Below are 27,517 nucleotides of genomic sequence, written 5' to 3' on the forward strand. Positions count from 1 at the left end.
TAATTAACTAAGCCAGTTGTAAAGACTTGCACTAGATGGGGTGCTATCATTCATTATGAGCATCAAAAGTAATCAGATCTCGAACCAGGCTGCCATAAATACAAACTGCCAGTAGAAATGAGTGTGTGTGTGTGTGCGTGTGTGTGTGTGTGTGTGTGTGTGTGTGTGTGTGTGTGTGTGTGTGTGTGTGTAAGTGTGCTGGGTCGGATTATCCATATATTGCATCAGGCGATTGCCCCTGGGGGCAACAACCAATTTGCTGTGCTAGGGGGCACCAATGTGAAAAAAAGAAAAGAAAAAAAGGAAAACATAAACAGTTTTCTTGGATTTTTGGGTCAGCAGTTAAGGTTAGGGTTAGTGTAGGTCTCCAAGAAATTATGTAAATACCCCAAAAGTGACAGAGGTATGTGGTAGTGTATTGACTATGTGTCTGGAGAAGTATATGTTCTTGTGTTATTTTATTTATTTTGGTTTATTTCTGGTTCTTGTTACCCTTGTGTTTCCACTGTTCCTGTAAACCTTATTATTGCCTTTTTAACTTATGAAAATTTGATGAAACGTTGTAGTTTTTGATTTTGGAAACAACACATCTGACTTTCATATGGAAACGACTGTGTGTTGATTATTGGGTTAGCGTTGAGTAAAAAAGACAATATCTTGGATTGTGCTGCACCGATTTTGATACTTCTTATTAAACTGGCCATTGTGAGGCCAACAATGTTACACTAAATTGATGGATTACTCTTTTAAATCAATGCACCACAGCCTGCAATGTCATCATAAACCCTCACAAACAATAACAACAACAACAACACAGGTAGGGAATATATTAGTATTCTCTGAATGTGAAAGTAAATATACATTTAATGTGCTTCAATGTACCTCTTTCATCCTTTTTTCCCCATTTAAGTTATTCCAATTATAAGTCACTGGTTTGTAGGCTAAGCTCCCTTAAATGACACTTGGATGCAGTGAAATGTTCATGCTGTCCCACATAACTAGACCTGAATTGTCAGGTCCCCATTAGCTCGCTCCCAATTACTCTTCTCCATAACGCTGACTTATGAGCGCTGGCTGAACAGCTGAAGATCATCACACACACTGTGACAAATTAGCTCAGTCAACTGAAAGGCTTTTTTTTTTTCTCTTCTTCTTTTTTTTTTTGTTGGAGGCACGTTGTCTATTTATGCATTAGGTAGAGGTTTTTCCACCGCTGGGTGTAATTACATTGAAGACTTAAGGTTTTTCAAAGAGGAAAACAAGTGATCTGAAAAACAAATTAGAGATGTCGAGAGATGTTGTGTTTCCCTCCTCCTGAGCAGAGCCTCTGTAAGTACAATCAAGAGGCTATTTGTGAAAACTGCTTCGCCATTAAAACGAAAAAGATATTTGATATTTAATTTAGTCTGACCTGAATCCATGTATTTATCTATCACTTATCCTTAACCACACCACAGGGGAGCTTTATCATAATATGCAACACACTAAAGGCATGAAAACACTTCAGACAAGTTGTTATACCATCAACAGAAAGACAAACATGTTCTCATTTACAACTATTTGTACATTCATTCAAACGTTAAGTTTAGCTAAATGTCTTTCAACTGTGGGATGAAACCACCACACCTAGAAAATATCCACAAAAACACTGGGAGAACAACAATATTTGACCCATTTTTGCATTTGACAGCAGTAAAAACTCCCCAAACACCTTTCTTTTAGCCAGAAATGTTCCCTAAAGTAACCCAGAATTTAAGAATAAGGAATATTTCCTTTTTTATATGTATATATAGGCAGCTGATACACATTTTTATACATACCTTGACCGATACTTATTCAAAGATTCAAAAATCACAGTTGAAAAATGTTGTTGCCTTTTTCACATTCAATAACATTAATTTGACTCATGATGGTTGTCATGTTCTCCTGTTTTAGGTAACATATGACCATAATATGATGACATTGGTGATTACAGGATTAATCACCCATTTATTAATGACTAATAAGGTGTTTATGAATGAAAGATAGTTTGGTATTGAGACTAATCAAGGGGAGATGCTGTGAAGGGTCAGAATATGAATATTATGGGTTACAATGATTATGTATTTGTCAGTTATGACTGACCACACTGAATATTCACACTTCTGTATTTATCTACATCACGGTTTGTTCACCAGACTTAATTTGAGGAAACTACGGCTTCTCGTTTCCTCATATGCAGTCGTCTGACTAGACGTGTGGCTTATAGATCACTATAAATACTTAGTGGACAAAACGTTGAATGAACAATGTTATTATTCTGTCATTTTAATACACTTTTTCATGAAGTAGAATATGTATAGTCTTCGTGGATACAAAAATTCCAAAGAGAATTATAAATGACCCTAAACAACAATGAAAATGTTCCTCTTGCCTAATTTAGAAATACAGAATGTAGCCCTCTAATTAAAAAAGGAACAATACAACTTTATTAAACCTTCAAAACAATATAATCCAACTGTGCAGAAGCCTAAAAATAATTCTGCACATCTCCAATCATAGTAAGTTCAGGAATAGATGTGTAAATGAAAACGAATGTAACTTCACATACAGAAGAAAAAGGATCCCAGTAATGAAACAGAGGAAAAAAGAGAAGTTAGCACTGGTTTCAAGCTGGTACCCAGTACTGATTAATATCCTGAGTTCAGGAATTGTTACTGAGGGAGAGAAACTGGATCAGTGCATCTGTACAAATAACGCCAAAAGCCTACAATTGTCTCTCACAAATCTTATTACATAACTTAATTCAGCCAGCAGCAGAGAATAAACACAGGATGTAAAGTTGCACTAAACTTATGTAAACTCTTCATGACCTCTTTATAAATGGTAGAGAAAATCAGTGATGTTCAAAAATGCACAAACACACACACAAAAAATAAAAAATGAAACCTGCAGCTATCAGCTCGGGAAAACATCCTGTCTCACAGTCACAGTACACATGACCAACTGCACCAGTGACTACCATGTGGTCAAAGGTCACCATGGAAACAAATCATGAGATGTTGCATCATCCTGGTGGCTGAGTGTTTGTTGATATGTTTCATTTGGACTCATGATTATAATAAAAATCTCTCTGAGACCTTAAAAATAGACAACAGTGAACAAGAGATTTTAAATCTGCTAACATCTTGTACACCTGTTGTAGATTGACTGTATATGTCATTTCTTTATATCTTTGTCCATTTTGGCTCTGATGAAGACCAGTGGTTGAAAGTTCATTTACTCAAGCACTGTACTGAAGAGAAGTTTTCCATTTCATTATACTTTTTTAGAGGGCAATACTGTACTTTCCTTACTACAGTTACTTTTCAGACTGAGATTTTACATACAAAACATATTGTGCAGTTATACATTAAACCACTTAACAGTATATAAAGCAAACCAAATGTATTGTATACATATATATACATTTAAAATGTGTTTATTCTTTGATATTGATATTGTTTTCCAGATGCCATATTCCTTTATCAGTAATACCCAGTATGTGTTTATCCCACATGCCGATGTGAATAATATTTTCTGTCTAATTTGTATTTTATTCTCTGCGTGTGTTGTTTTTATACTATTTTAATGCTTTTGTCTTCACTGTGGGATAGCAGGACACCTGCTGGAAAACAGCTTTTAATCTGACTCAGGCCCACAGCTGGTAATGCTTTCAATGTTTTTTCCTGATAAAAAAAATTAAAAAGAATAAATAAAAATGAAAATTAGAAATTGGACCCACGTCTTAACACCATTACCATTTGCACAGGAGATATGCACATTGGAAATATTGTGGGGTTCACTCACTCAGGTTAAAAAAAAAAGAATTAAATTTATGATAAATCAAATTAAAATCAAATTGAAAAGAGGTCTGAGAAAGGTTGCATTATTTTAGTGTGTGTGTGTGTGTGTGTGTGTGTGTGTGTGTGTGTGTGTGTGTGTGTGTGTGTGTGTGTGTGTGTGTGTGTGTGTGTGTACAAGTAAATTGTCTCAATCACTAGTTTAAAGCCTCTATGTAAATTATGATCCCATTTAATCAATTTATTTCAATTTGACGATAAAGCAGGATATGCTTTAGGTAATAATGTTTGTCGGGTAATGCAAACAAGGCGTATCCCCAGATACACCAAGTAGTACAAGTGTAACTGCTGCTATTTCAGTGTTTTTAGTGCGTGAAAGTTTAACATTGACAGTGTAACATTTTGGTGATCTAAAAAAGTTGTATTCAGCGTTTGCTTGTTCTAAAAGGAGTCAGACGTTCAGTTCTTTTGTTAAAAGTACATTTTGTTTAAGTGGTTTTAAGCCTGTTTTCATTAGCAAAAATTGGCATTAGCATTATCACAGTAAACTGGCGGTAAAGGCACCATGCTGACCAATCTAGCAGCTAACATTAGGTTTAGCTTCACCATCTCGTCTAAATATCGTCACTTCTGGCTCCAAATATCCAAGATGGCGACAGTCAAAATGCAAACTCAAGGCTTCAAAATGTGACAACACAAACCAATGGTTGATGTCACAGTGGAAACGTCTTTTATTTTACTTTTATCTTTATTCCACCAACCTAAAACCCCAAAATATTCACATTACCATAAAAGAAAAATGCAGCAGATCCTCACATTTGAGAAGCGGAGAACTCGAGAATATTTGGCATGTTTGCTGGATACATGACTTTAATTATTCAGCAATTATGAAACTGGTTGACTTCAAAGCGAGTTGTAGATTGACTTAATCATTTCAGCAGTAGTTGTTGCCGTGGTGATGGGCTATAACAGTCACAAACACAGACACATACACACACACGCTATACAACTACAATTATAATCCTCCCAACATCAAACAAAAGCTAAATGCCAAAAATCAGTGAAACACAGAATTTTAAACACTCACACCAACACACACACAACTCTTTTCTATTTGGGATTAAAAGGAGTGTTTACGCCTCTGATAAGCCCTCGGGGAAGGCCTCCAATTTGATGACAGAAACCTTTTTTTTTTGTTTGTTTGTCTGTCATCTTGTACGCAGAAGAGTGTGAACCATCTTTGACTGTGCCAGAAGTGTGATTGTCAATTAATCTTGTCCTACAGATTTCTCCACAGATGGAAAGAAAAGACGGAAAAAAAGAACCAAAAAATGAAACAGCAGAACATTTCAGAAGCTTCCTCTAGCCGTCACGTTCAGGTTTTCACATAAGTAAGGTGATCAAAGCTGATTTCTAGGCGACTGTTGTGCTGTCTGAGAGTTTTTGTCGTTTTTTCCTCAACAGAAGGGAACTTGTTTATTTCCCCCCGACGGACCCTGTTTGTGTGTCTGCGTGTATACTTCAGTGATTATTGGTGTCAGCCACAAAATGTCTGACAGAGCAGTATCTATGTGGCATAAAAAGGCTCACGCACTGATGCACACGCACTGTAAGAACAACAAAGAGCGGCCGACGCTTGGGACAGTCTGACAATGAAGGCAGAGATTGGTCTACAAGTACATCTGGTCCCATAGATTTATTGTCATGCTAAATAACACACACACACATAAACAAATACAATGATGACAAACCACACACACAAACATAAAAGTTTTATAAGTCGAGCACGGATGTGAAAGGAAACCGGGGGGAAAAAACCACAGCACATTTATTTCCAGGCTTGATTATGAGCAGCGACCGCAGCTACAGGCGGCTTCATTTTCCTCCATCTATCATCCTGCAAAGTCTCCTCTGCATATTATTCACTCTGTCTGATCACATTATTTGTCTGCAGTGTCACTTTTCTGACAGGCCGCTATAAACACTGGAATTATATATGACTGTCTCATTTCTGCAGCGATGACAGTCAGAGAGACAGATAGCATCGTTTTCGTGCATCCTGCAAGACGAGGGAACAACAGGTAGCATTGTGACGTCACTATTATATATTTTCTATTTTTAACAGAGATTTTACAATTCAATATATACTTTCATTTCTTTTTATACTTTAAGTTTTTAGTTTATTACTTACTATTATTGTTACTATGATTATTTAAATGTTTTCTTATAACGTATGTCTTTTGAAAAATATAGTTTAATTGTTGTTTATTATAAATTGTTTTAAAACATTGTATTTTATTAAACATTATTTACTCTTAATATTTATTTTTTAATTTATTTATTATTTATTTTGTTTTATTTGTTTTATTGTGTGTAATATATTTATACTATTACATTTTTATTATTGTTTACATTTTTAATTTTAAATGATTTTGGTTTTACTATTTATTTGACATAATGTTTACTCATTTATTATTTTAAATTTTTTCCAATTTATTTTACATTTTTGTTTAAATTATTTTAAAATAATTTAAATTATTAATTGTATCTTGAATTATTGTAAATATTATCATATTTATTTTGTATCATGTTCCTTTAAATGTGTAATTTTAATTATTTTATCATTTTACTATTTTTAATTTCATAATATGAATATGAGTGTAATATTCTCTTAATTTTCTTTTCATTTTTACTGATTTTATTATTGCAATCATTTATTTATGTTTCATTTTATTATGCATTTACTTTGTTTTAAATGTTATATAATGTTTATATTTATGGTCAAATACACATAATGGGACATTCAGTTGACAAAATTTAAAGCCTGACATCATTCTCAACGCTGTTCCCGACGTGGGCGAGAAGACCATTAAAAATAAAATTCCGACATCCAATCCATCTCCCAGCGGGGGAGTTATCTGCCACATCGTTCTCCTCGGTAACACTGGCTAACCTCTAGAGTGACACTTCTAAACACATAAATATCTCAATCGCGTTGCACTAAAACATGGATGAGCCCGATCCTTCCCAAGGAGAACTTATAGTGGGGCACTCTATCAGCCTCTTCCCCCCCATGAGGACGCAGGGATTTATACAGCGGAGAAGGCCCTCAAAATGATAGCAGCATAAGAACAGACAGGGGCCAATCCGAGTTAGGGGTGTGGATGGGGGGGTGAGGGCAGGGGGGTAGCCTGGGAAATGAAGGCATGATTGATGTTTCCTGGGCAATTTCACAGCCCTCGACTTCCAGCAGAGAAGGAGAGCGAGAATCAGAAAGAAAAAGAACAACTGTCAACTGTTGCCAAATTTACACTAAAAACTCCAACAGGAAGTGATCTAGAGTCACCTTGAGATGTGAAAGTCAGTTTGCCATTTCCAATTTCACAATCAAATATAAGATTGTGTTTCTTTTCGGGAGCAAAGATTTAGCTCCTTAACTACAACTCATGTAAATAAATCTACAAATGCCACATTTAAGATTCATTTACGCTCCGTTTCTACTTTTTATAATCATCCATTAGTTTCCTTTCTTGTCCGTATGGTATGAAAATCAATGAGCAGACTCCTAAAAACATCATTAAGTTGTGTACTCATGCATACAGAAGAGAAATATTTGCAAATAACTAATGTTTTGACACTCTTAGTGCAAGGATGCATCTCGTGGCCTTCGTCAGTAACAAGCAGGTAGTTCCAGGTCTGAGTTAATGCAGAGTCCATTTGTGTAGAAGTGTATGAGAAAATAACTCTAAGCTTCTCACTTGATTTATTACCTCAATAAACACTTCCCTAATGAGTTCATGGTAGTTTCAAGTCTTCTTCAATTCAGCATGATGTTCATTTTGTTAATAATGGTGCCATTTAGAGTAAAAACAATGACGATAAAGCAGGGAAGGATTTAGGGTGTGGATACCTTGTGATTGACAAGGTCACTACTACAGTATGTGAGGTGGCGAGGGTCAAAATGCCAAACTTGAGGCTTTAAATCAGGAGTCCACAAACCAATTGGTGACATCACGGTGGCGACGTTCATAATTTTATACAGCGTAGAATCAGCCACAATTGTCTGCTATAAAATACAAGACATTTATATAACTCATATTATGTTGTGATGGAAAATGTAAATGCTGCCTGGATTATATTTCATAGGAACATTTTTTTGCTTTTTTGAGCCAAGATATTTCGGTTGTATTGAAGTCACTTTCTTTGCATCAAACCAAAACTACAATCTTTCCCAAATTTACATGAACATAAAGAGGCGTAAAAATGCTTTAGTTGCTACAACTGCATATGATACAATATATATGCCGTATGTGTGTGATGTGGATATCATATACATTAAATAACACTATTTCCACATGATATTTATAAAAACAGTAATCCGGCCGGCATTATGCATCCTTCAAATTACTCAGATATTATCATGTGACCTCAGTATGGCATTTAAGGTCAATACATTGTTCTTCTTTTCTTATTTATATCAATTTTTGACAACAAATAATAATAATAAAAAGATATAAACCGTTTAAAAGGTCAATGACTATCTTTTGTTTCACTTGTTTTGCTGAAGATAACTAGGAATATATTCAGATTGCAGAGTACTTAAAAGCGAATGACCTAAAACAGTTTCCATTTTAGGTTATTTAAAAAACATTACTTAAATATAAAACAGCATTCATGAATCATTGAAGAAATTTATCAAATAAAACTGCTTTAATTAATTATCAAAGAAAACTGCAAAACATTTGGCGATTTCAGACTCAAATATGAAGATTTGCTGCTATTCTTTGTTTTGCATCATTGCATCTTTAGATGTTAGATGGTTGGATGTATTTATTGGATGATTTTGTGGTTTTTCAATATTTTCTCACATCATCATACTTTAAAGGAATAACTGATTAATCATAAAACATCAAACAGATGAGTCAATAGTACAAAATAATCATTAGCTGCAGCTCTAAAAGTTTCACTTTAGTAGTTTAGGTTACATTTTATGCACACTCACACTGACTCAGTCTGACTCACAGGTTTCATCTAACCTTTCACCGAGCAAAATGCAGGTCAGGAAGAGAGAGATGCTGCCACCCTCTTGATGATACATCACATGTGAAAACAAGCCAGAAAAACAAACTGTATTTCGATGACGATAACAGACAGGCAGCCTATGGGACATCATGATGGATTGTGGGTACTGTGATGAGATTGAGTGTGGTGAAAAAATAAAAAATAAAATAAAAATCTGCTGCGTTGAAGCCTGAGGATTATGAACAGTGAATGTGTGGATGCAGGAATGGTAGCATGCAGCTGCCTTGTGTAGGTGTGCATTAGCATAGGTGAATGAGTTCCTTGGTGAATAAACTTGGCAGTGCAGGATATGCATGAAAACCTATCTGTGCACTTTGTGATGGCACGAGCTCTGAGATTAAAGCTGCTTGACATATAAATTACAACTTCTGTTTTTTTCTTTTTTTTGCTGTTGTTTTTTTTTGCTGTTACATTAACATGACGATAATGTTACAGGCTCTGAGAAAATCTGTTACCGCATCCAACAAAAATAGAACAGACACTGTAAGTTACACAAGCTGTCTTTATCACACATGGGTGCAGCAGACACAGCAGGTGAGTGACAATGCTGCATTGTTCTCTGGCACTCATAACCTGTGCGTGTATGTGCGTGTGCATGTGTGTGTGTGTGTGTATGTGTGTGTGTGTGTGTTAGCGTGTGTGAGTGCTCTTGTACTTCTATCTTTGTAAAGACCAACAGAGCATTTTGGCCTACTTGTAGCCTATTCATCTAATGCTCTCACATTAGCCCCAACCTTTCATTGAATCATTTTCTTTTTCAGGATAACAACATCTATCTGAAAATGAAAATATATTTTAAATAATGCACTATAAGATGGATAACATATATAAACACCTTTCTGCTACACAATTCATTTTATTACATTTCTGAAGGTGACCAAAATGATAGATCATTGCATAACAGTGATCCAACCAATCTGTGAAATCTTTTTAGTGTAATTGGCAGCAACTAAAACGTCATCTTAATGCAGCAACTACCACTACTTAATGCTGATGCCATGTGGAAATACCTTAAAGCGCAATGCCACTGACAGCCACTAGATGCCGGCTACAATTCAACCATTCAAAAAGCATCTTAACTTGTAAGGCAGCTAGATTTGCGAGCTCACGAGATCACACAAGAATCGGTCATGTTGGGCTTCAAAGTTATGTGCTTGTGTCTGAACCAATCTGCGTCATGAATCCAGCTGCTTCGACAGGTAAGACGGTGATGGACAGATGGTTCATCCAATCACCTGTCTAGTATTTTCTGAAAGTGCCTGCCCTTCTCTAAACAGTGTACATGGGTGACTTCTCATATGGTTCTGTATAATAAACCATCTGGCACATCAGATTAAAAAGCATCAATTTCTCTCTAGAAATACTAAGTCAGTCTTTTTTTTTTAATTGAGTCATTGTGGTTTCAGTCTCTAAACTGGTGTTTCAACATCTGAGTTCATAGCAGCCAAGAGTCAAGGCAGTATCATAAAAAAGCATTATAAACAATAAACTATAGCCTCATTGAGGAGAATGGGACACAACTTAAACTAGATGCACATGTTTAGAGTGGATTATTTTTTATTATCGATTAATCTATTGATTATTTTCTCGATTAATTAATGTCAAAAAATGTCAATCACTTTTCCTTAAAGCCCAAGATGTGACCTGAAATGTCCTCATTTGCCTCAACCAATTGTCCATAACTCAAATATATTGAGTTAACTATATTCATAGAGAATATAGTTAACTCAATATTTGAGTATAGAAAATATTTGCATTTAAGAAGCTGGAACCACAGAATATGGACATTTTTCCTCAAACAAAGACTCAAAACAATTGCAAATATTGACAATTATTATCTGTGGATTGACTCAGATTAGACTGCACTTATTGTTGCAGTTCTAACACAACCAAGCATGAAGGCTCATTTTGCTTGAAAGGACCAGAGACCTCGATACTTGCAGTCCTCACAAGTATAGAAATTGTATCTGATGCTGCCCTGTTGAGATATAGTGAGAGTCACAATATTTTGCAAGATTTTAAGACTTTGCTTACTTTCACTGCTTTTAAAAGTACTTTAAAGGATTAGTTTGGATTTCAAACTGAATTTTAGAGTCTAATTAGGATTGATGTACAAAGTTCAGGGAAGAGCCCAAATATGCATGTTGAGGTATGTTTTATGACTATAATTACTAAACACTCCCACAGGTGCAGTAATACAAACGTGCAGAAGCGACTGTGTGTGTTTAGACACCTGTTTGGGTGTCGATATGCACGCCTGTATTAGTTTGGTTATTGGCAATTAATCAGAGCACGGTAAACAAGAGCTGTGATGCAACCTGTCTGCAGCACACTGTGTCTCTACTTGTCTGTCATGTCAGAGCGTTAGGATGACACAAAACAGGTTCAACCAGACCGTTGACAGCAGAACAAAACTAAAACATTAAAAAGAAAACTTCAAAGCGTAACAATCATGTGTTACTATGCAATGAGGTGTTAAAGTTACAGGTGTACACATGTATTAGGAGACAGCCTATAAACAAAGAAACCAAGCTTGGCTACAGAACAAAATGGAGATGAATGATGCTGTTCCTGGGAAACTATTTGTTTCACACACACCCAAATTCCTATGTCAGGTTTTTAGTTTCGCTTTCAACTTTCCTTAACAAAAAAAGCTCTATTGAACTTATTATAGATGATTTTTAGGACTCAATAGGGGCAGAGAGTCACTTGCTGTTTGTATTCATGCTCTTTACTAAGAGTTAGCAGGCCACGATATTGACTTTAGATTTATACATTAAAAAAACCAAGTGCCAAACCCATTTCAGGTAATTAACCATCATATTCATCAGAAACATGGTGCTTTTTAGCTGTATATAATCCCCCAATCGCATACCACCGCCACCACTTTCTATGGAAACATTATTATTATTATTATTTAGGTCTGTGGCTGTTACATGCTCTCAATTCTTTAGCTGCCCTCGTTAAGAAAATAAACAGCTATTAGAGGACGAGACAGGCGGCATCAAATATCTAATTAAAAGACGAGTGTGTAGGGTTTAGTGGAATCTAGTGGTTAGGTTGGAGATTGCAACTAAAAGAGTCTAAGGCTCAGTCTAAGGCACTAATTATGATTGCACTAATTAAAATACTTATATTCCATTTTTGCTACTGCACCTTAAACATCAATAAAGGGGCAAATGCTCAGAAGAAACGTCGCCAAGAGGAATTGGTGAGTGCAGCAACCAGGCTGATTGCACTGAGTAGAAGTTCGCCTTGTAGCTTTCCTTTCAACGTTTGTCTTGCAATCGTTATGAAATGCCTGATGTCAGTGGGAGGAAGTGTTCCTGCCTACACTGCAGCAGTGAACAAAATTGTTACATCTTCATACGAGTTGTAAGAAAGTACAGGAATACTGTTGTGGGATGATGTCACTGTCGCTGTTTCTCAATGACTGCTCATTGAGAAGCGGCTTATGTAACAGCTTTAAAAGCAACAACAAAAAATTTAAAAAAGAGGTGCTCCTTTTGTTATTGTGGGCTGTGTGAGTCGGCGATTGCACTTGTCAAGACAGGATTAAATGGTAGAGCGGGCAAACAAAGCGGAGCAGGGGAGGCAGAGTGCTTTCCAAGTTTAGCAGAAGTGTGGGTCTTAATCACAGAAGGTTTTTCCCTAGACTCCATTACCCAGAATGCTTGGTATCGCTATCATTGGCCTGTTTGGTGTCACTGTGGCACCAGATGGTTCTCCCCAGAGCAAAGAGATTAATTTCCCCATCGCCACCTGAGAACAGCCAGAAACTGATCACACACTCAGCCCTCATTAATTAAGTGCTGTAATGGCACGAAGTAGCCGCCTGTCCTGTCAGGATACAACACAACACACTAAAAGCCTGTTTCACTGTGTGCAGGAGGCTCTACTTATCTCAATCAATCAATCAATGAATCTTCATTTATATAGAGCCAAATCACAACAGACGTTATCTCAAGGTACTTTTCACTCTTATTTATCTGTACATTTACTTTCAATCTCAGTTTCCAGTTGCTGATGGCAAGTGGGTATATGCGTGTGATCACAAAGCATGAAAACAATCGTATTCACTTATAACTGCAATATCTATGAAATTAATGATGATGATGATATTAATATTTTTCAAAATGCAAGCAAATTCAACTTCGTGTTCAAGCCAATGAAGCGTCACATGTAGGGCTGCAACAAACTATTGTTTTTTATTATCAATTCATCTTTTGATTTTCTATTACTGTTTCCAAAAGCTCAAGTTGCAACTTTTAAATGTTTTGTTTTGTCCTAATCAACAGACCATTACCCAAAGATATTCAGTTTACCATCACAGAGAACTAAAGAAACCACAAAATATTCACTTTTAAGAAGCTGGGGCCAGATCATGTCTGCATTTTTTTACTTACAAAATGACTCAAAGTGATTATAAAAATAGTTGAAGATTAATTTTCTGGCAAACTACTAATCGATTAAGTGACTAATCGATGCAGCTCTGGTCATATATGTAAGTGTTACTTTTTAATTAGCAATTTTCTGGGAATCAATCAATTAAATAACATTATTTTGTACAATGATATGATCATGTTACCACAATATGATTTCACTGTATGTCAATAGATAATCATTAAAAAATCATTAAATCGATCATTAAAACAACCAAACAACAGCTGAAAATCTGATATTTACATGTATTAAAAAAACTATTAAAGCTCAAAGTCACACTTACTAGTATTTCAAAAACAGCTTTTAACGGCCTCTCATTGTCTTCATTCAGCATAGTCTATATCTGCTGAATGAAAACTGAAGTTGGAAGCTCCAAAATGCAACTTTGAACTTAGATTTGTTTTAATTGCATATTATACTGTTAAAGAAAAGCATTTAAATTAGTTTCAGATTAAGCATCTATATAAAAAAAATAAGTTGGTCTGATGAAGATCAATTAAAAATAAGGGAAAAGAGGACATGGTAATACAGCACAACATACGGTACGTATAGAAGTAGACATAAAACAGTACAAAAAACATCTTATTCATCAAACATTGGTATCTCTGCTTTCTGTCTATAATCATGAAGAGGAGACTGACTGTACTGTATATTTAGAAACTTCTCTTGGTACATAATTTACAGGTATTACACAAGTATTACATAATTCAAAGCAGGCGGACAAATTATGTGTTCTTGCTAAGCCTATGGATAAAACTTCGTAGAGGAGATCCACCACTGCCGGCCACCAGCTGAGAGAAATCTTCTGTGAGGTGTTTTGTATGAAATCATCCAACTAGCAGAGATGCTAACATTCAGCTCTTAATCTGTCTTGATCCCTTAAAACCAACTTACTGCAGCTCATCCATGCTGAAATTACAGCCAAACAAAGTAAACAAAAAAGGTTATTGCCCTCTGGTTGAGGCCACAGTGAAGTTTAAAATGGCGATGCGTGAAGAGAAAAAGTGCAGCACTTCTCCGGATCGGGTCTTGTCTAAGTGTTGACATGCAAGCATGAAAAGCAGTGTGAGAAACTCTTTCTTGTTGATTCTCGTAAAGCCTTTAATCACTGCTGCTAGAACACGAAGCGCAGACGAGTGGAAGCCAAGTAATCATGTTAAAGTTTTTAGTAATCTGCGCTTATGGAAGCTGCTGGGAGACATTGGCTAACTATCACATTGAAGAAAAATGTGACCCACCAAGAGGAAGGCTCCAACACAAAAGGTACAAACAAACCGAGGTACACTGAAGACACTCTGAGCCACCGCAAGGAAAGTGCATAAAAGACTTAAAAGACACGGGGGAAAGAAGAAACACATAAAAGACTTCCTGTTTGCGTAGGAAATTCTCATAAAATTTACAGGAAACCAGAAGAGTAGAAGTAAAGAAGAAGTGCCAGCTTGTAGAGTGAAAGGACAGAGATTTGTACAGTAGGGGGAAGATGGGCGAGAAAGGGAGGGTGAGATATGTTTTTCTTCCCCTGAGTGTGTTTTGAAGAAGAATGGATGTAACATCTCCAATGTGCATTGAAAAAAAATATCAATGCAATGCAATATCAATGAAAATTTCAATGTTTATTGGATATTTACGAAAATGTTCTATATTTTTCTTATAGTCAGTAAATCTCATGTGTAAAGCCAAACCAACAATGGACTCATCTTACTTAGAAGTATTGTGTGTGAATCCAAAAACAGATTTTTATTCTTCTGTATTGTAGACTTCCATTGTTCTCCAAAAACTATTAAAAACATGTTCCCGTACATGCTCAGTGGCGCCTGCAGTACACAGAGCTACTCTCTAGAGACTGAAAACGTGATCGCTGTTATTCTGTTTTGGAGCCTTTTTCTAAACAAGGCAAGAAAAATATAGAAAACCACCAGCTTTATCCTTCAGGTTGCCAAAAAACATAAAAAAAAAAAAAAAATGAAAATACAAATCAATTTTGCTAAGAAGTCTTTACATATTACTTTTTTTTTTGCTTTGACTTGCATACTTATAAGTCAAAATTGTGATTACCAAAAAGAAGAATATCATTAACATTTTTGGGGTATTAGTTTAATCAGTTTTCTCATGGGTTTTGAATTTTAGATATTAACCAATGATGACAGTGTGTGGTACAGTTGTGACTCAAGCAGCTAACGTAGCCAAGCATCACCCACTTTTTAATAACTTGACTTTGGAAGATGTCGACATTTTACACATGAATGTTATGAAGAAACAAAAATTGATATTGATTCTAGCTCTACATTCATATATACAGCAACTCAGATGTTGCCATGGGAAACACCCTTCCAAGAGGCTTCAACGCTGTTTCAAAACAATCCGTTCATAAATAGTTTCATCCTCTTTTGCAAAATTGAAAAGTATGCACAATAACCACGCTGCAATATTTATAGTTTTAGAGTACTCCTCTTACACAAAAAGTGAGGGGAATACAAATTTCAGTTCAATTTGAAGTGAAGCGAGGGAGGCGAGAGCAGAGATTGTCTGGAGAAAAAGAGCCAGTGGAAAGATATACATCTGTCACTTCCTTTCATTTTGAAGTATAGTCAACAGAGAGGATGGTGTCAATAACCGCGTACACACAGTCTGCCGCAGAGCACTCACAACAATACCAATGTGACGCTGCATTCAGAAGTCCGTTTGATAAATTTTTTTTGTGGCTTGAATGTGTTTCTGTTCACGTATAAACAACTTTAACTCCAAGAGTCTGCGGTAAGTGTGTGGAATAATAGTAGGAGGAAGATAATAAGCACAAGGGGAAGTTGTGATTGATGCCTGCTGCTTTTAAAAACAGCTCAAATGGTACTGGAACAAAGTAAGTAATCAGTCCGCCTGCTTAATTCAATAGCACACAGGCTGAGTAGTAATGAGTAAGCAAACCAAGCTTGAATACATTGTTGATTTGATATGATTGCGTCCAACTGCCTTTGCAATGCTTTTGCAATGCTAAATCGTTGATCCCATGGTGGTTAAACCTTTAGAAAATCCCCTTTTTGGTAGCATGAGAAAAACAGTTTGAAATGACCCCGCCTGCCCTATTTATTGACCACAGGTTCAAAAAAGCAATCACGAAAAATCCCAGAAATACAGAAACAAAGTCTGACTCAATAAATGAGTGTCGGAGGACATGATTCTTCTTTTTTTTTTTACACCAACATCCTCATTCCCTGTCCATGAATGACACCAATGTTACAGAAAGCCAAACATTTCACAACCGGTCAATAGTTTGACTCATGTAGTGACGCCTGAGTTTCAAAACTGCTCAATAGCTTTAGTCATGGGGATGGTTTCTTGTAAGTCTTGATATTAGTGTTGGACTCTTAAATGGAAATTTCAGGGACAACTCAAACTGAACTGGGATTTATTGTTTAAAAAAAAAAAAAAAAAGTTTTTGTGTAGCACCTTTAACAGATGCAAAAACAAAAAGTGCTTTACACAATGAAAAATAGACATTAAAAATAGCAATGACAACAAACGGCACCGGTCTGACAAGTTAAAATTGTAGCAAAAACAAACAAAAGAAAAAAAATCCAAAACACAGACTAGGATGTACGCAAAAAACAAAAGGCAATAAGTAAAGTGGAGCCACTATTCAGATGTTAAACAAAAGCCAAGTCAATAAAAAAAAGAAATAAAAAGAAATATACAAGGCTTAGTAGTTTCTAAAGCACACAGGAGTTTTGTGAGCTACAGAGTACCAACGATTTAGTTTGTTCTGAAGGTGTGATGAACAAAAGCATCATCAGCAAAGACAGAGAACAACTACATGCTCAATGTAACAAGAGCATTTGGGGTGATAACAGAAACATGCAGCCACCTCACAGGGAGGAACACATACCGTATAACTGACAGGATATGAAGTGGGTTTTCACCCACTGATTTCACCTCACATAATCGCAAACTACGCAATCAAGCGTCACCACAGCTCAATAACATCTCACTTTTTGATTCTAAATCACTTTGTTTCCCTGTCTGCTGGAGTTCAGTTATGCTTGAGCTGTATGATTTAGAGCCTAGCCTGTAATTTATTTTAGTTAAGACATTTTTTCTCATTGTTTTCAGTTTTCACAAAGAGCATTTTTCTACTTATCCCAAGTCATGCAGACAGTTTATTGGGGTTATACCAAATTTTGAGATATCAATTTCTGAGATTTCTGATGCCAGTGCGTTCTCAGTTTGCTAATTTGTATTCAAAAAACAAAGTACAACTGAGGCTGATGAGAGTGGCTTTACTTTTTTCAGGTATTTCATCAGCGGAATACTCAAGTAATTCAAATTTTGGCTTGATGTCAGCACTTGATTAAAAGGTTAAGAGATCACTGATGTATTTTTACATTATCATAAGAACACTAATGCCTGGACCAAATCTTAAGGCAATCCATCCAATAATTGTTGAAGCATAATGGTGGCTCAAGAGGAAAAGTCAAGGGATCACGAAAGTCTGGATGATTCATTGTGTGGGAGCCTTGAATGTCTAGACAAAATTTTATGGCAATTCATCCACTAGTTATTGAGATATTTGAGTCTGGACTGAGCAATTAGTTTCATACAACTCTAAAATACAGAAGTGCAGCAGAAATGAAGGAAAAAAAGTCCCATTGATGTGAAACCAAACCTTTGACTATGTGTTATTTTGATCATTTGAGTGAACTGACTCTTTAATGTATGTGACGTTTGACATCCTCTAACACTATGACTCTCTTTACAAATAAAAATAAATCTGCAAACATGTTTTTGAAAAAATACAGAATTTAAAAAAAAGCATGAAATTATTACTTTGGCTAAAACTCTATGTAGCATCACGATCCTATCAGTAGGGAATTCACTTTTTGTAGTGCTGACAGATGACATCAAATAACACAGTATGTTCTGACAGCCGCTGTCACAAGTTGTGTCGACATCAAACGAGCCCCTGTGAGTCTCAGACTTTCAGGATGTGTCTCATCTCATTGGGCTGGCATCATTGTGCTGTGTGTTTGCTAAACTTAGTATGTACAATTAGGTCAATTTAACATTGCAGCATTGTTTCCACTGATTTCTCCCCCACCCGCTGAGGTGAGTCTTGAAGAAACTCATCAAACACGGCTAACTCCTGCACCAATCGCCCACCTGTTGTACCGACATCACTCCTGTAGCACAGGTCAAAAGGTCAACAGATGGAGGTGATTACACAGCACAGCGCCAGCACATCTTTCAATATGGTCTTGGGCAGAGTGTGAAATATACAGAGAAAGGCATGGCAAACTACTGCACACATGGGACGCTTTTGTACTTTCTCACAGTGTTACCTGAGAACCAACACAAGACAAGGACAAAGAAACGTCTCCCTGTGTGCTGCTTCTGTCTTATTACAGCTTTGATTGAGCCACGATTGAAGCCAGCAGCCACAATATTGATAACACATAGGCCTACAAATACAGGGAAACCCAGATGTGCAGAAAGAATGTTTGTTGTAAGCCAGATGTGATTTTCCCACTCAATCTGTACCACACAGAACCAGAATTAGAGCGTTTTATTATCAGGAATATTATCTATATTAATGCTTACCACTGGAGGGTAAATACGTAATGACCAAATCAATAAGTCAGGTATTGGTACTGCTCTTGGATGAGGAAATTGTTTCAAGATTGGGAAAAGAGGCAGAAAGAGGCAGAAAGAGTATTTTTTAAATCCAAATGGTCAGAAGTGTTGGTGAATCTGGAAATACTTTTAAAACTGCTGTGGATGTTTTAACACCGCTCTGGGTTTTGAAAGATCGCCAGGGATTTATCTTTCAGAAGAAGATAAGCGTAGATATGTGACTTGAATGTAATATGAACAGATCAAACGTACAAACTAAAGCCCAATTTCCACTGGGTCCGTCAGCGGCACGTTACAGCTGCGCCGCGGTCACCGGAGCTGATAGGTAACACTATAATCAATGATAGTATTTCCACAGGGAGCGTGTCAGCAACGTCTCAGCAACGTCCCAGCAGCGGCTCTCCGCGCCGCAGCGCTATCAATCCGCAGCATTTCTATTTTTCACGGACACGTTTCTAACTCGCGACAAGCTCAACAGAGCAGATTGCACCAGACAGGAAGTCAGACACAGAATCGGCACAATAAAACTTCCGTCCCCTTTCAAAATAAAACACAATGCGCAGATCACAACCTCACATCAACATTACGTCATAACCGGTGGCCCCAGGTCAGCAGTCAATCGATCAAAGGGTCTCGTTTCACGTCCGAGAAGCAAAGAAACCAGTTGTTTCTTGTTGTTGACTTTATACACCCAGTTCGCGGGATCTCGCGGTCTCGCGATTATCGCGTGATCTCGCGGGAATTCTGCTGGCTCGCAAGGCACCGCTCCGCTGCTGTAACGCTCCCGGTGTGAGTTGACGCTGGGCAGAGGACGGAGCTAAACTGTGGCGCAGCTGTAAGGTGCCGCTGACGGACCCGGTGGAAATCCAGGGTTAGGTTATGTGTGCCAGTGAACTAATAGGCGTCAGCACATGCCTAGCTGTGTTTAAAAAAGATTTAGCTTTAGCTTATTGGACTGTGGAGGCTAAGTTAGCCATTGAGGTGTTGGCTTGACTGATAGCTACTGATGTCTACCTCTGAACTGATTTTACTCACTTTTTGAGAAACTTCTATGCCAACTGTTTCCTCAGTTTTCTCCAAATCTGATCTTCCTACTGCAAGCATAGACTTAGGATAACAAGAAAGCCCCTTTTGAATGTCCATTTATAATTTTAGCTTGCTAGTGTAAAGGAGGATCCCTGAGTTGATAATGTTTTCAGAAAAAGCACTCAAACAGCCTCTATGATTTGGTACAATTATGAGCTTTTACGGGTATCCGTCCATAACTTTGAGAAATTGAAATGATGCTCCTTTTTGTGACATGCCACAACCATTGCAAAACCGCCACCCCTTTCGGCAACTACAAACAAACAAACAGGCAGGGGCGAAAACATTACTTCATCGGAGGTGATACTGATCTGAGGGAACACTGACACGCTCCCAATTTGGATGTTTTTCAGGCACCAAGTTAGTCAGAGAAACATAAATAGCACATTTGTTTTTATACTAAAAAAATCTGCTTTCATATTAGCATCTAACCAATATATCTGCCAGGCTGTGAGACCTTTATCTGCCAATGTTTCCATATTGGTATCTGTACAGTGAATCAACAGATAAATAACACTCTATGGCAGTACAGAAACATTAAAGACACAGTACATCGAGCTAGCACTAACAAGTTTATTGTTCAAGTGCTCGTCCTTTTTAGTACATATCTTAGTCACAATTAAAGGGTCCTTATCAAAAATGTTTCCTTTTCATATGTCCTTGTCAGATTTTTTTAAATTCTCAAATACTGACTTTATCAGTTTTCAGTTGTGATAAAAAAAAAATCACATCCAAGGTCTCGCCATTGTTCTTTTTTGATGACATGAACACTCAAATGTACTGACAGCCAACATCGGTAACGTCCTGACATTCCTTCAAAACAATGTAATCCTGCAGGGATCTCGGAGAAGCGTTTGATGCAAGTTTCCTGATCAGACATGGAGGCATCTGTGCTGAGAGTGTAGAAATGTGTTGACATCAAGGACCGGTGATGCAATAACTTATTTTTTCCTAACTGTTCAATAGGGACCCATGGCAGAGACAGTCCACCATTCTGAATGTCTTGAAGACATGTTATCTGAGCCACGCAGACCAATCAAATGAATCATGCCGACGTCAACCTGCACAACGGGTATTAAAGATGAATGAGAGGAATTATCATCTTTGTTCTCTCCATTTCCCTGGTGTTTCCCGTTGCTAATTCCTAATCTTAATGACTACCAGATAAGCACAAGTGTTCATTAAAGAGAGCTGCATGGTAATTATATCTCTTGGGGACTGTGCCAATGCCCCCTCACCACCACCTCATTTCAGCTGACACTCCAGCCTAGTTTCTCCTCCCGCTCTTCCCTCCCTCACAACATTAGGCATTCACCGATATCACACTCGTCTCATTATCTCATCCTGACCCAGTGCTTTCACCTAGTTTCTGAAAAGCGAAAAGGGGATCCACGCTCCAATGACATGGAAGTAATAAAACCAAAACATTTTTGGACTCGTCCCCGTAGCCCAGAGCAGAGTTATAGGTGTTTTCGGAATCCCTACTAGTGAAGCATATGAAATGAAAGTCAATATTTTTACAAGTCGGTAACATGAAAGGAAAACTAAAAACTGATGCAGCTTATAAAATACATCTCGGCCCCAGAAAACAACTTCAAATAACTTTTAACACAATTACTGATGCCTTCCCCTGAAAATGAGGTAGGTGAATGAAATTACCATGACATAAAAATCCATCACAACCTTGCCTGCTCGGGTATTTGCATCCCCACCAGAATGACAGCAATCTGTCAGCTCATCTGTGAGTCCACCCCAAGGAAGGGAAGGACAGGCTGAAAATAATAACAGAATGGACAACAAAGGCTTTGCCAGAATCATGCGGTTACGAGTTGAGCTTATTAAAAACCACAGTGCAAAATAAATATGCAAGCGCCGAGCCCGCCTCCTAGCAGAAAACACAATAAAATATGGTGTGAAAGACAGAGAGAGAAGAAGAGGGAGAACAGACACCCCGCTGCTAATTTAATAGACTGACTATAGCAGGCTATGCAATTCCATTATGTTGTGTCATCTGTCCTGCGGAGGTTGAATCAGTTCCTTGGGGAAGGTCACAGCAAATGACAGACATCATCAGATACAATCAAGTCATTCGGGATTCCAAAATTAACAGCCACCCCGGCAGGTCTAGAAGCTGATGACCAAGCTTTTTGTTTCTGACGTCACTTGTCATTCGATGGTTTAACATGACTGGGAAGAAAGAGTCTAACATGGGGAATCCTTGCCGAAAACTATACAGATTCAAATATTCTCCACGATATCGCACAAAAACGTTAGACCACCTGATTGGTACTATACATATAGTGATATAGACAAAATAGGATAAAGTTCAGGTTTGGGTTAAAGCTGCTATAATCATACTTTTAAATTAACTATCTGTATAAACACACAAAGAAGTAACTGACTCTGCAGTTCCCCTCAACTCTACAAGGCTTTTTTTTTTTTAACATTTTCAGCTCATTGTTTAAGTTTTACAGCACCCATTTTCTACTATTTTGGCTCACTTTCAATGCTCCCATTAACATTGTGAAGGTCATGAAGCTCTTAAAACTCACTGGACGCTACCGGCTCGGCACCAAACGGTAGGCATGCAAAGTTAGCAACTATCTGGTGAACATATTGGAGTACTTAGCAGCTAAAGAGCCAGATTTTCCCTTCAAGAGTTGCTGAAAACAAATTGATCTAAAAGGAGAGTGACCACTGGATTAATATTGGATGTCTAAATAAACACATCCATACTAACAAGTTTCCCATATCAACGTAAAAATTTATATTATGTCAATGTTGTGTTTAAAGGTTGTTTTCGCTGCCCCCAAGTGGCCAAAATGTGCTATGGAAGGTTGGATAACTTCAACAACTTGGTTCACTTTAGCTATGGTGGTATGGTAGCATAAATTGGGGACATTAACTCCTTGGTATAAGACTTATGTATATATTAGAGACACTATAATATGTGCAGTTAAAACGACCAGTTTTTACAATTTTTTAACAAGCAACATCATGCGAAAATGACCATTCTCTCTCAGAATCAAAGGCAGGCGTAGCATGACTCTTTTAGTGCCACAGAAACCTCTCAGCTTTGAGGTCAGGGTCTATGGTTGAATAAACAAATTGTGTGTCTGACAGAGAAGATTGTGGTTTGAATATTTTCTTCTCTTTGTTATTATTTGACCACATGAAAACAATATTTCCCAAACCCTTACAATGACCAAGCCATTTTAATTGCCTAAACTTAACCAAATCTCAGCAATAGAGGTGGCAGATCAGAAAACGCTCATATGAATTGTTTTTGTATTGGTAATATAGGTTTATTTGGTGCCAAACAGTGTTTTGTCAATTTGTTTAGTGGATTTATTGACAAAAACATCACAGTGAGCTGTTTCCTATTTGAGTCATGCGACCTGCATCTTGCTTTGCATGAGAAGCGAAGGAGAATAAGAAATTACAGTTAGTTGTGGTTTTGTTATGAGCTTCCTTTTTCCCCAGATCTTTTTATCGTCATTTTCTACAGCAGTCTTTTATCTCCACCTAATCATCCAACTGTAGACAGCATGTTATACTGTGTTACTGTACTACTTTCAGAATTAGTGTCAGTAAGAACTTCTAAAACCACATGAAAGCCACATAAGACACCTTCATTAAAAGCTTGAATATGTGCTCTCTGAACATGTTTCATATGTACAAAGTGTCCTTTTCCTATAATAGTAAATATTAGAAATCCAATACATAATCAGAATGTACCAGCCTGAATTTCTGAAAACAAAGAACGTAAAGAAAAGCTTCCACTTTGGTCGTCTCATTTGTCAGAGCAGCAGCTGTCGCGTGCGGTCAGTGGGAGCGCGAAGCAATGTAGATTTAGTCATTATGTGCTGCAACACTTTTGTTTCCAGCTAAAAAAAATTTAGACAGGAGAGCATGACTCTCACAAGAAGGGCAGCCCTGCATGCTCCCACGTCTCATGCCTATCAGCTTTGTTTGCAGAGGCTCAACACAGCACAACGAAAAAAAGGGGAGATTTTACACAAATGACTGAATGTAAAGATCTGACATTTCATTTCCAAACATATTTTTAATGTGTTTTTGAAGTGTGGTCATGGCTGTCAACTACAGCATCTTGAAATGTTTGATAAGAGATAGTAGGTCACATTTTTCGCCTTCATAGCTGTCACACAGTGACATCACGCTGGTGTGCGTGAGAGCAAATTGTAGCCTCCTCTGCACCAGCAGGAAATGATGCGTTCCACGGGTAGGAGTGGAGGGGGATGCATGCTTGGCACTGCATCTTGTCTACGGAGTGGTACCTGTTTCTCTGCTACAAATTCAAGACAAAGCAGTAGCATACAGCATTGTCATATGAAGACGTATAAGGAGGGTGGATGAGGGGATTAAATGGTGATGTGGAGTGTCCCTCAACCAGTTATATGTTATTCGTAATAGAGCTGCAACAATTACACAAATAACTAATTTGTCAATCAGCAAACTGACAGTATTTTAATGATTGATGGTTGCAGGTATTTTTCCAGAACCGACAGTAAATATTCTCTGATTCCAGCTCCTCCAATGTGATGATTTGCTGATTTTTAAATCATTATATATTTAATATATTTGTGTTTTCAGGGGGTTGATCGGACAAATCAAGACATTTGAAGAAGTCACCTTGAGTATTTTTTTTCACTATTTTTTGACATGTCATAGTCCAAACAGAAAATTGCCTGCTGATGAATCTATAAAGAAAATAATAAGAATGACAATAGTTCATTTCACCCCTGATTACCTTTCTATGTTAATTCGTTCATGTGTTTAGGTTGTTGTTGTGTGGGTTGTACATGACACAGACTAAAGGGTTTGGATTATAGAAAAGAACCTGTTACGGTGGGAAAAACCTGCATCCATGAAACTGAATTTGAAATCTATGACTCATGAACCTATGACAGACATTTCAGATCTTCAGACTGCTTCTGGAACAATCCCCTCTGACGGGTTATTGTGGAGGCATGGCTCATCCACAAGACAGGTTGCACATGTGAAAAATTCCTCTCTTAGCCAACGTCTTTGTTTTTCTACCTGAGCGCTGACAGTAAACAAATCCCACTGAGTGCTGAGGGAAAACAATCCTGCTGCAACAATTAGCAAAAGAGCTGCATGATTTTTTTTATTTTTTTGTGTCAATATTGCATGGCCCAGGTTGGCACTCTGTTAAAGAATAGCATTTCAAGTCCCTTCTGCTTTATAGTTTCAGCCAGCTCATTCAGGGCTTTGAATAAGAGGGCCATCCCACACTGACAGCTTACACCTTCTGCAGTGAGACAGTAATAGCATTACCAACAAGGCCAGAGCACAATATAAACACAAATCCTGTTTCTGCAACATCACGACACACATATCATCTCTGCACACCACGCACATCTGAGAGTCTCAGATTGGATGAACTACTGAATCAAAAACAATGATTAACATTAACATTCTTGTCTCTAATGAAAGTCTGAGAGCACAATAGCTTCAAAGAAATATAAGTTTGAGCTTGTTTGATCTTTTTCTACCATAAATACCTATTCTGACTGCTGCTGCTGCTTCGGGGCTTTGATAACCAAGATAGGAAGCTCCTGTTTCAGAGGTGGGCCTTGAGGTCTACGCTGAGAGTAATAAATATTCAAGAAACTGTCAAGTCCTTTTGTTTGGAGTGAAATTACACGAGCCAGAGATGCAGTGGTTATTCCCTGGCATAATTACACCGCTAATGCACCGTCTTTTTCCATCTGGGTTCACCTACCATGATTATTACTTTATGCACTGTAAAAAAAAAAATGTCATTGATCACACATTCAGATTTTGCAGTCCTATTGTCCTCCAAACAAATGGACAGGGCTAAAACTTGAGATGGAGGTGTTTGTTTTTTGAGAAAATTCAGTTTTATTTAATCAACCTTTATAGCTCACAGGTGAGTCACCACTGTGCCGTGATACAGCCACCTGTTTTTAGATATTTCTTAGACCAGAGGACATCCATCAGAAATAAGTAGCACCTTAGCCTACTTGTCTGAGGGGGAAATGACTGAATATGCTATATATGTATATATAAAGTGGATTTTAGAATGGATCGGGAGTTTTGACTGAGAACACAAATAAGCCTCCAGCACCAAAGGTTCAGAGAGTGCAGTTATGTTTCAGTGATTCATATTTCAACAACTAACCAATGATGTTATACGTTATTCTTTTTTTAAACTTTTCTTACCACTTGAATTCTTGCCACATATGAGATGTTGGTAGGGCTGCAATAGACCCCAGATCTCCGAATCGTTGTTGATGGCTTGCTCCAGTGACTCCAGCGTAAACTTGGGGATCCCGTTGTCCCTCTCCACCAGCGCGCTACGCAGGACGCGGCTGAACACTTCTCTGAACAGACTCTCCATGCAGGCGGAGAGGTATATGGCAGCGTGTTCGTGGATCCTGAGGGCCACCCGACTATCAACCATCCACCTGAAGAACTTCCCCACGGAGAAGACCAGCCCGCAGCGCGCAGACTTGCCTCGGCTGAACTTGTCCCCGGTGCTCATGTTGTAGAGGGAAAGGGCGCTGAGAGCAGCCGTGATGCAGTTGACGGAGATGGTCCATGAGAGCACCACCTTGATGGCGCTCTGGATCTCATGCTTGGTGCACTTGGCGTAGCGGAGGCTGAGCCGCTGCGCCTCCCGGGCCACTCTCACCAGGGCACGGTTGATGAGAGCGGATAGCCGTGCCAGGACCTCGGGTGGCGGGTTGCCCACCATCAGCTCCTCGTCTTTCCTCAGTGCGCCCTCCACCTCGCCGAGGCTCCATGGCACGTCCTCCAGCTCGGGCAGCTTGGCGCACTGACCCGAGCACTCAAGTACCTCCGTGTCCTCCGCCAGGACGGTGTTGACTGTGTCCAAACTGTTCTGTCTGCTGTGCATTGATTCTGTCAGATGCCAGCAGTTGCCCCCATGTGGAAAGGACTGATGCGTGTCGGAGCAGCACAACGACACGCTGGACGATCTGACCGAGTCCGCGGCTCCACCATAACCAGAATCAAGCGTTAAATCCTCCAGCGTCCTCACGACTGTCTTACCATTGCCTGCCATAACTGCACCGCATACTGTTGGGTATGCTTGGTCTCTCAATTAAATGCCACAAACTCGTTTAGGTGTTTTTCGGTGTTCAGCCGCTGTCCGAGGGCTTTACTGTATTTCCCCACATTAAAAAAAAAAACATCGACGGTGAAACGATAGAAGTGAGACTCTACTTTCCTCCTTCTCTAAGTGGCTGGAAGTCTTCGGTCTCCTCTTGTCCACAACTTCATACGCGTAAATGGAGAGCGCACAAATCCTCCGCGCTCCCTGCAACAAGCGCAGCACAGGCAGGACTCTGATGGGAAGGAGGGGCCAGGAACCCCGCGGGCTGAAACAAGCCAATCAGCATCTCCATCAAGGGTTGACTGACACACGCAACCGG

The 27,517-nt window shown here is 38.2% G+C and overlaps 1 protein-coding gene across 3 annotated transcripts in view; it reads right to left on the minus strand.

The window, feature by feature from the left end:
- The window catches only part of LOC134004440 (ankyrin repeat and BTB/POZ domain-containing protein 3-A), a 185,301-nt gene extending 158,127 nt beyond the window's left edge, over positions 1–27,174 (minus strand). For 2 of the 3 annotated variants that reach the window (XM_062443706.1, XM_062443705.1), the window contains exon 1: positions 26,283–27,147. In XM_062443706.1, coding sequence (XP_062299690.1) covers positions 26,283–27,147 — 865 coding nt within the window. Of the gene's footprint in view, positions 1–26,282 lie in introns of all 3 variants that reach the window. The other variant, XM_062443707.1, reaches the window with a different exon arrangement.
- Between the last annotated feature and the right edge of the window lie 343 nt (positions 27,175–27,517).

The sequence above is a fragment of the Scomber scombrus genome, chromosome 22 (genome assembly GCF_963691925.1).
Source record: "Scomber scombrus chromosome 22, fScoSco1.1, whole genome shotgun sequence".
In the NCBI taxonomy this organism is placed as follows: domain Eukaryota; kingdom Metazoa; phylum Chordata; class Actinopteri; order Scombriformes; family Scombridae; genus Scomber; species Scomber scombrus.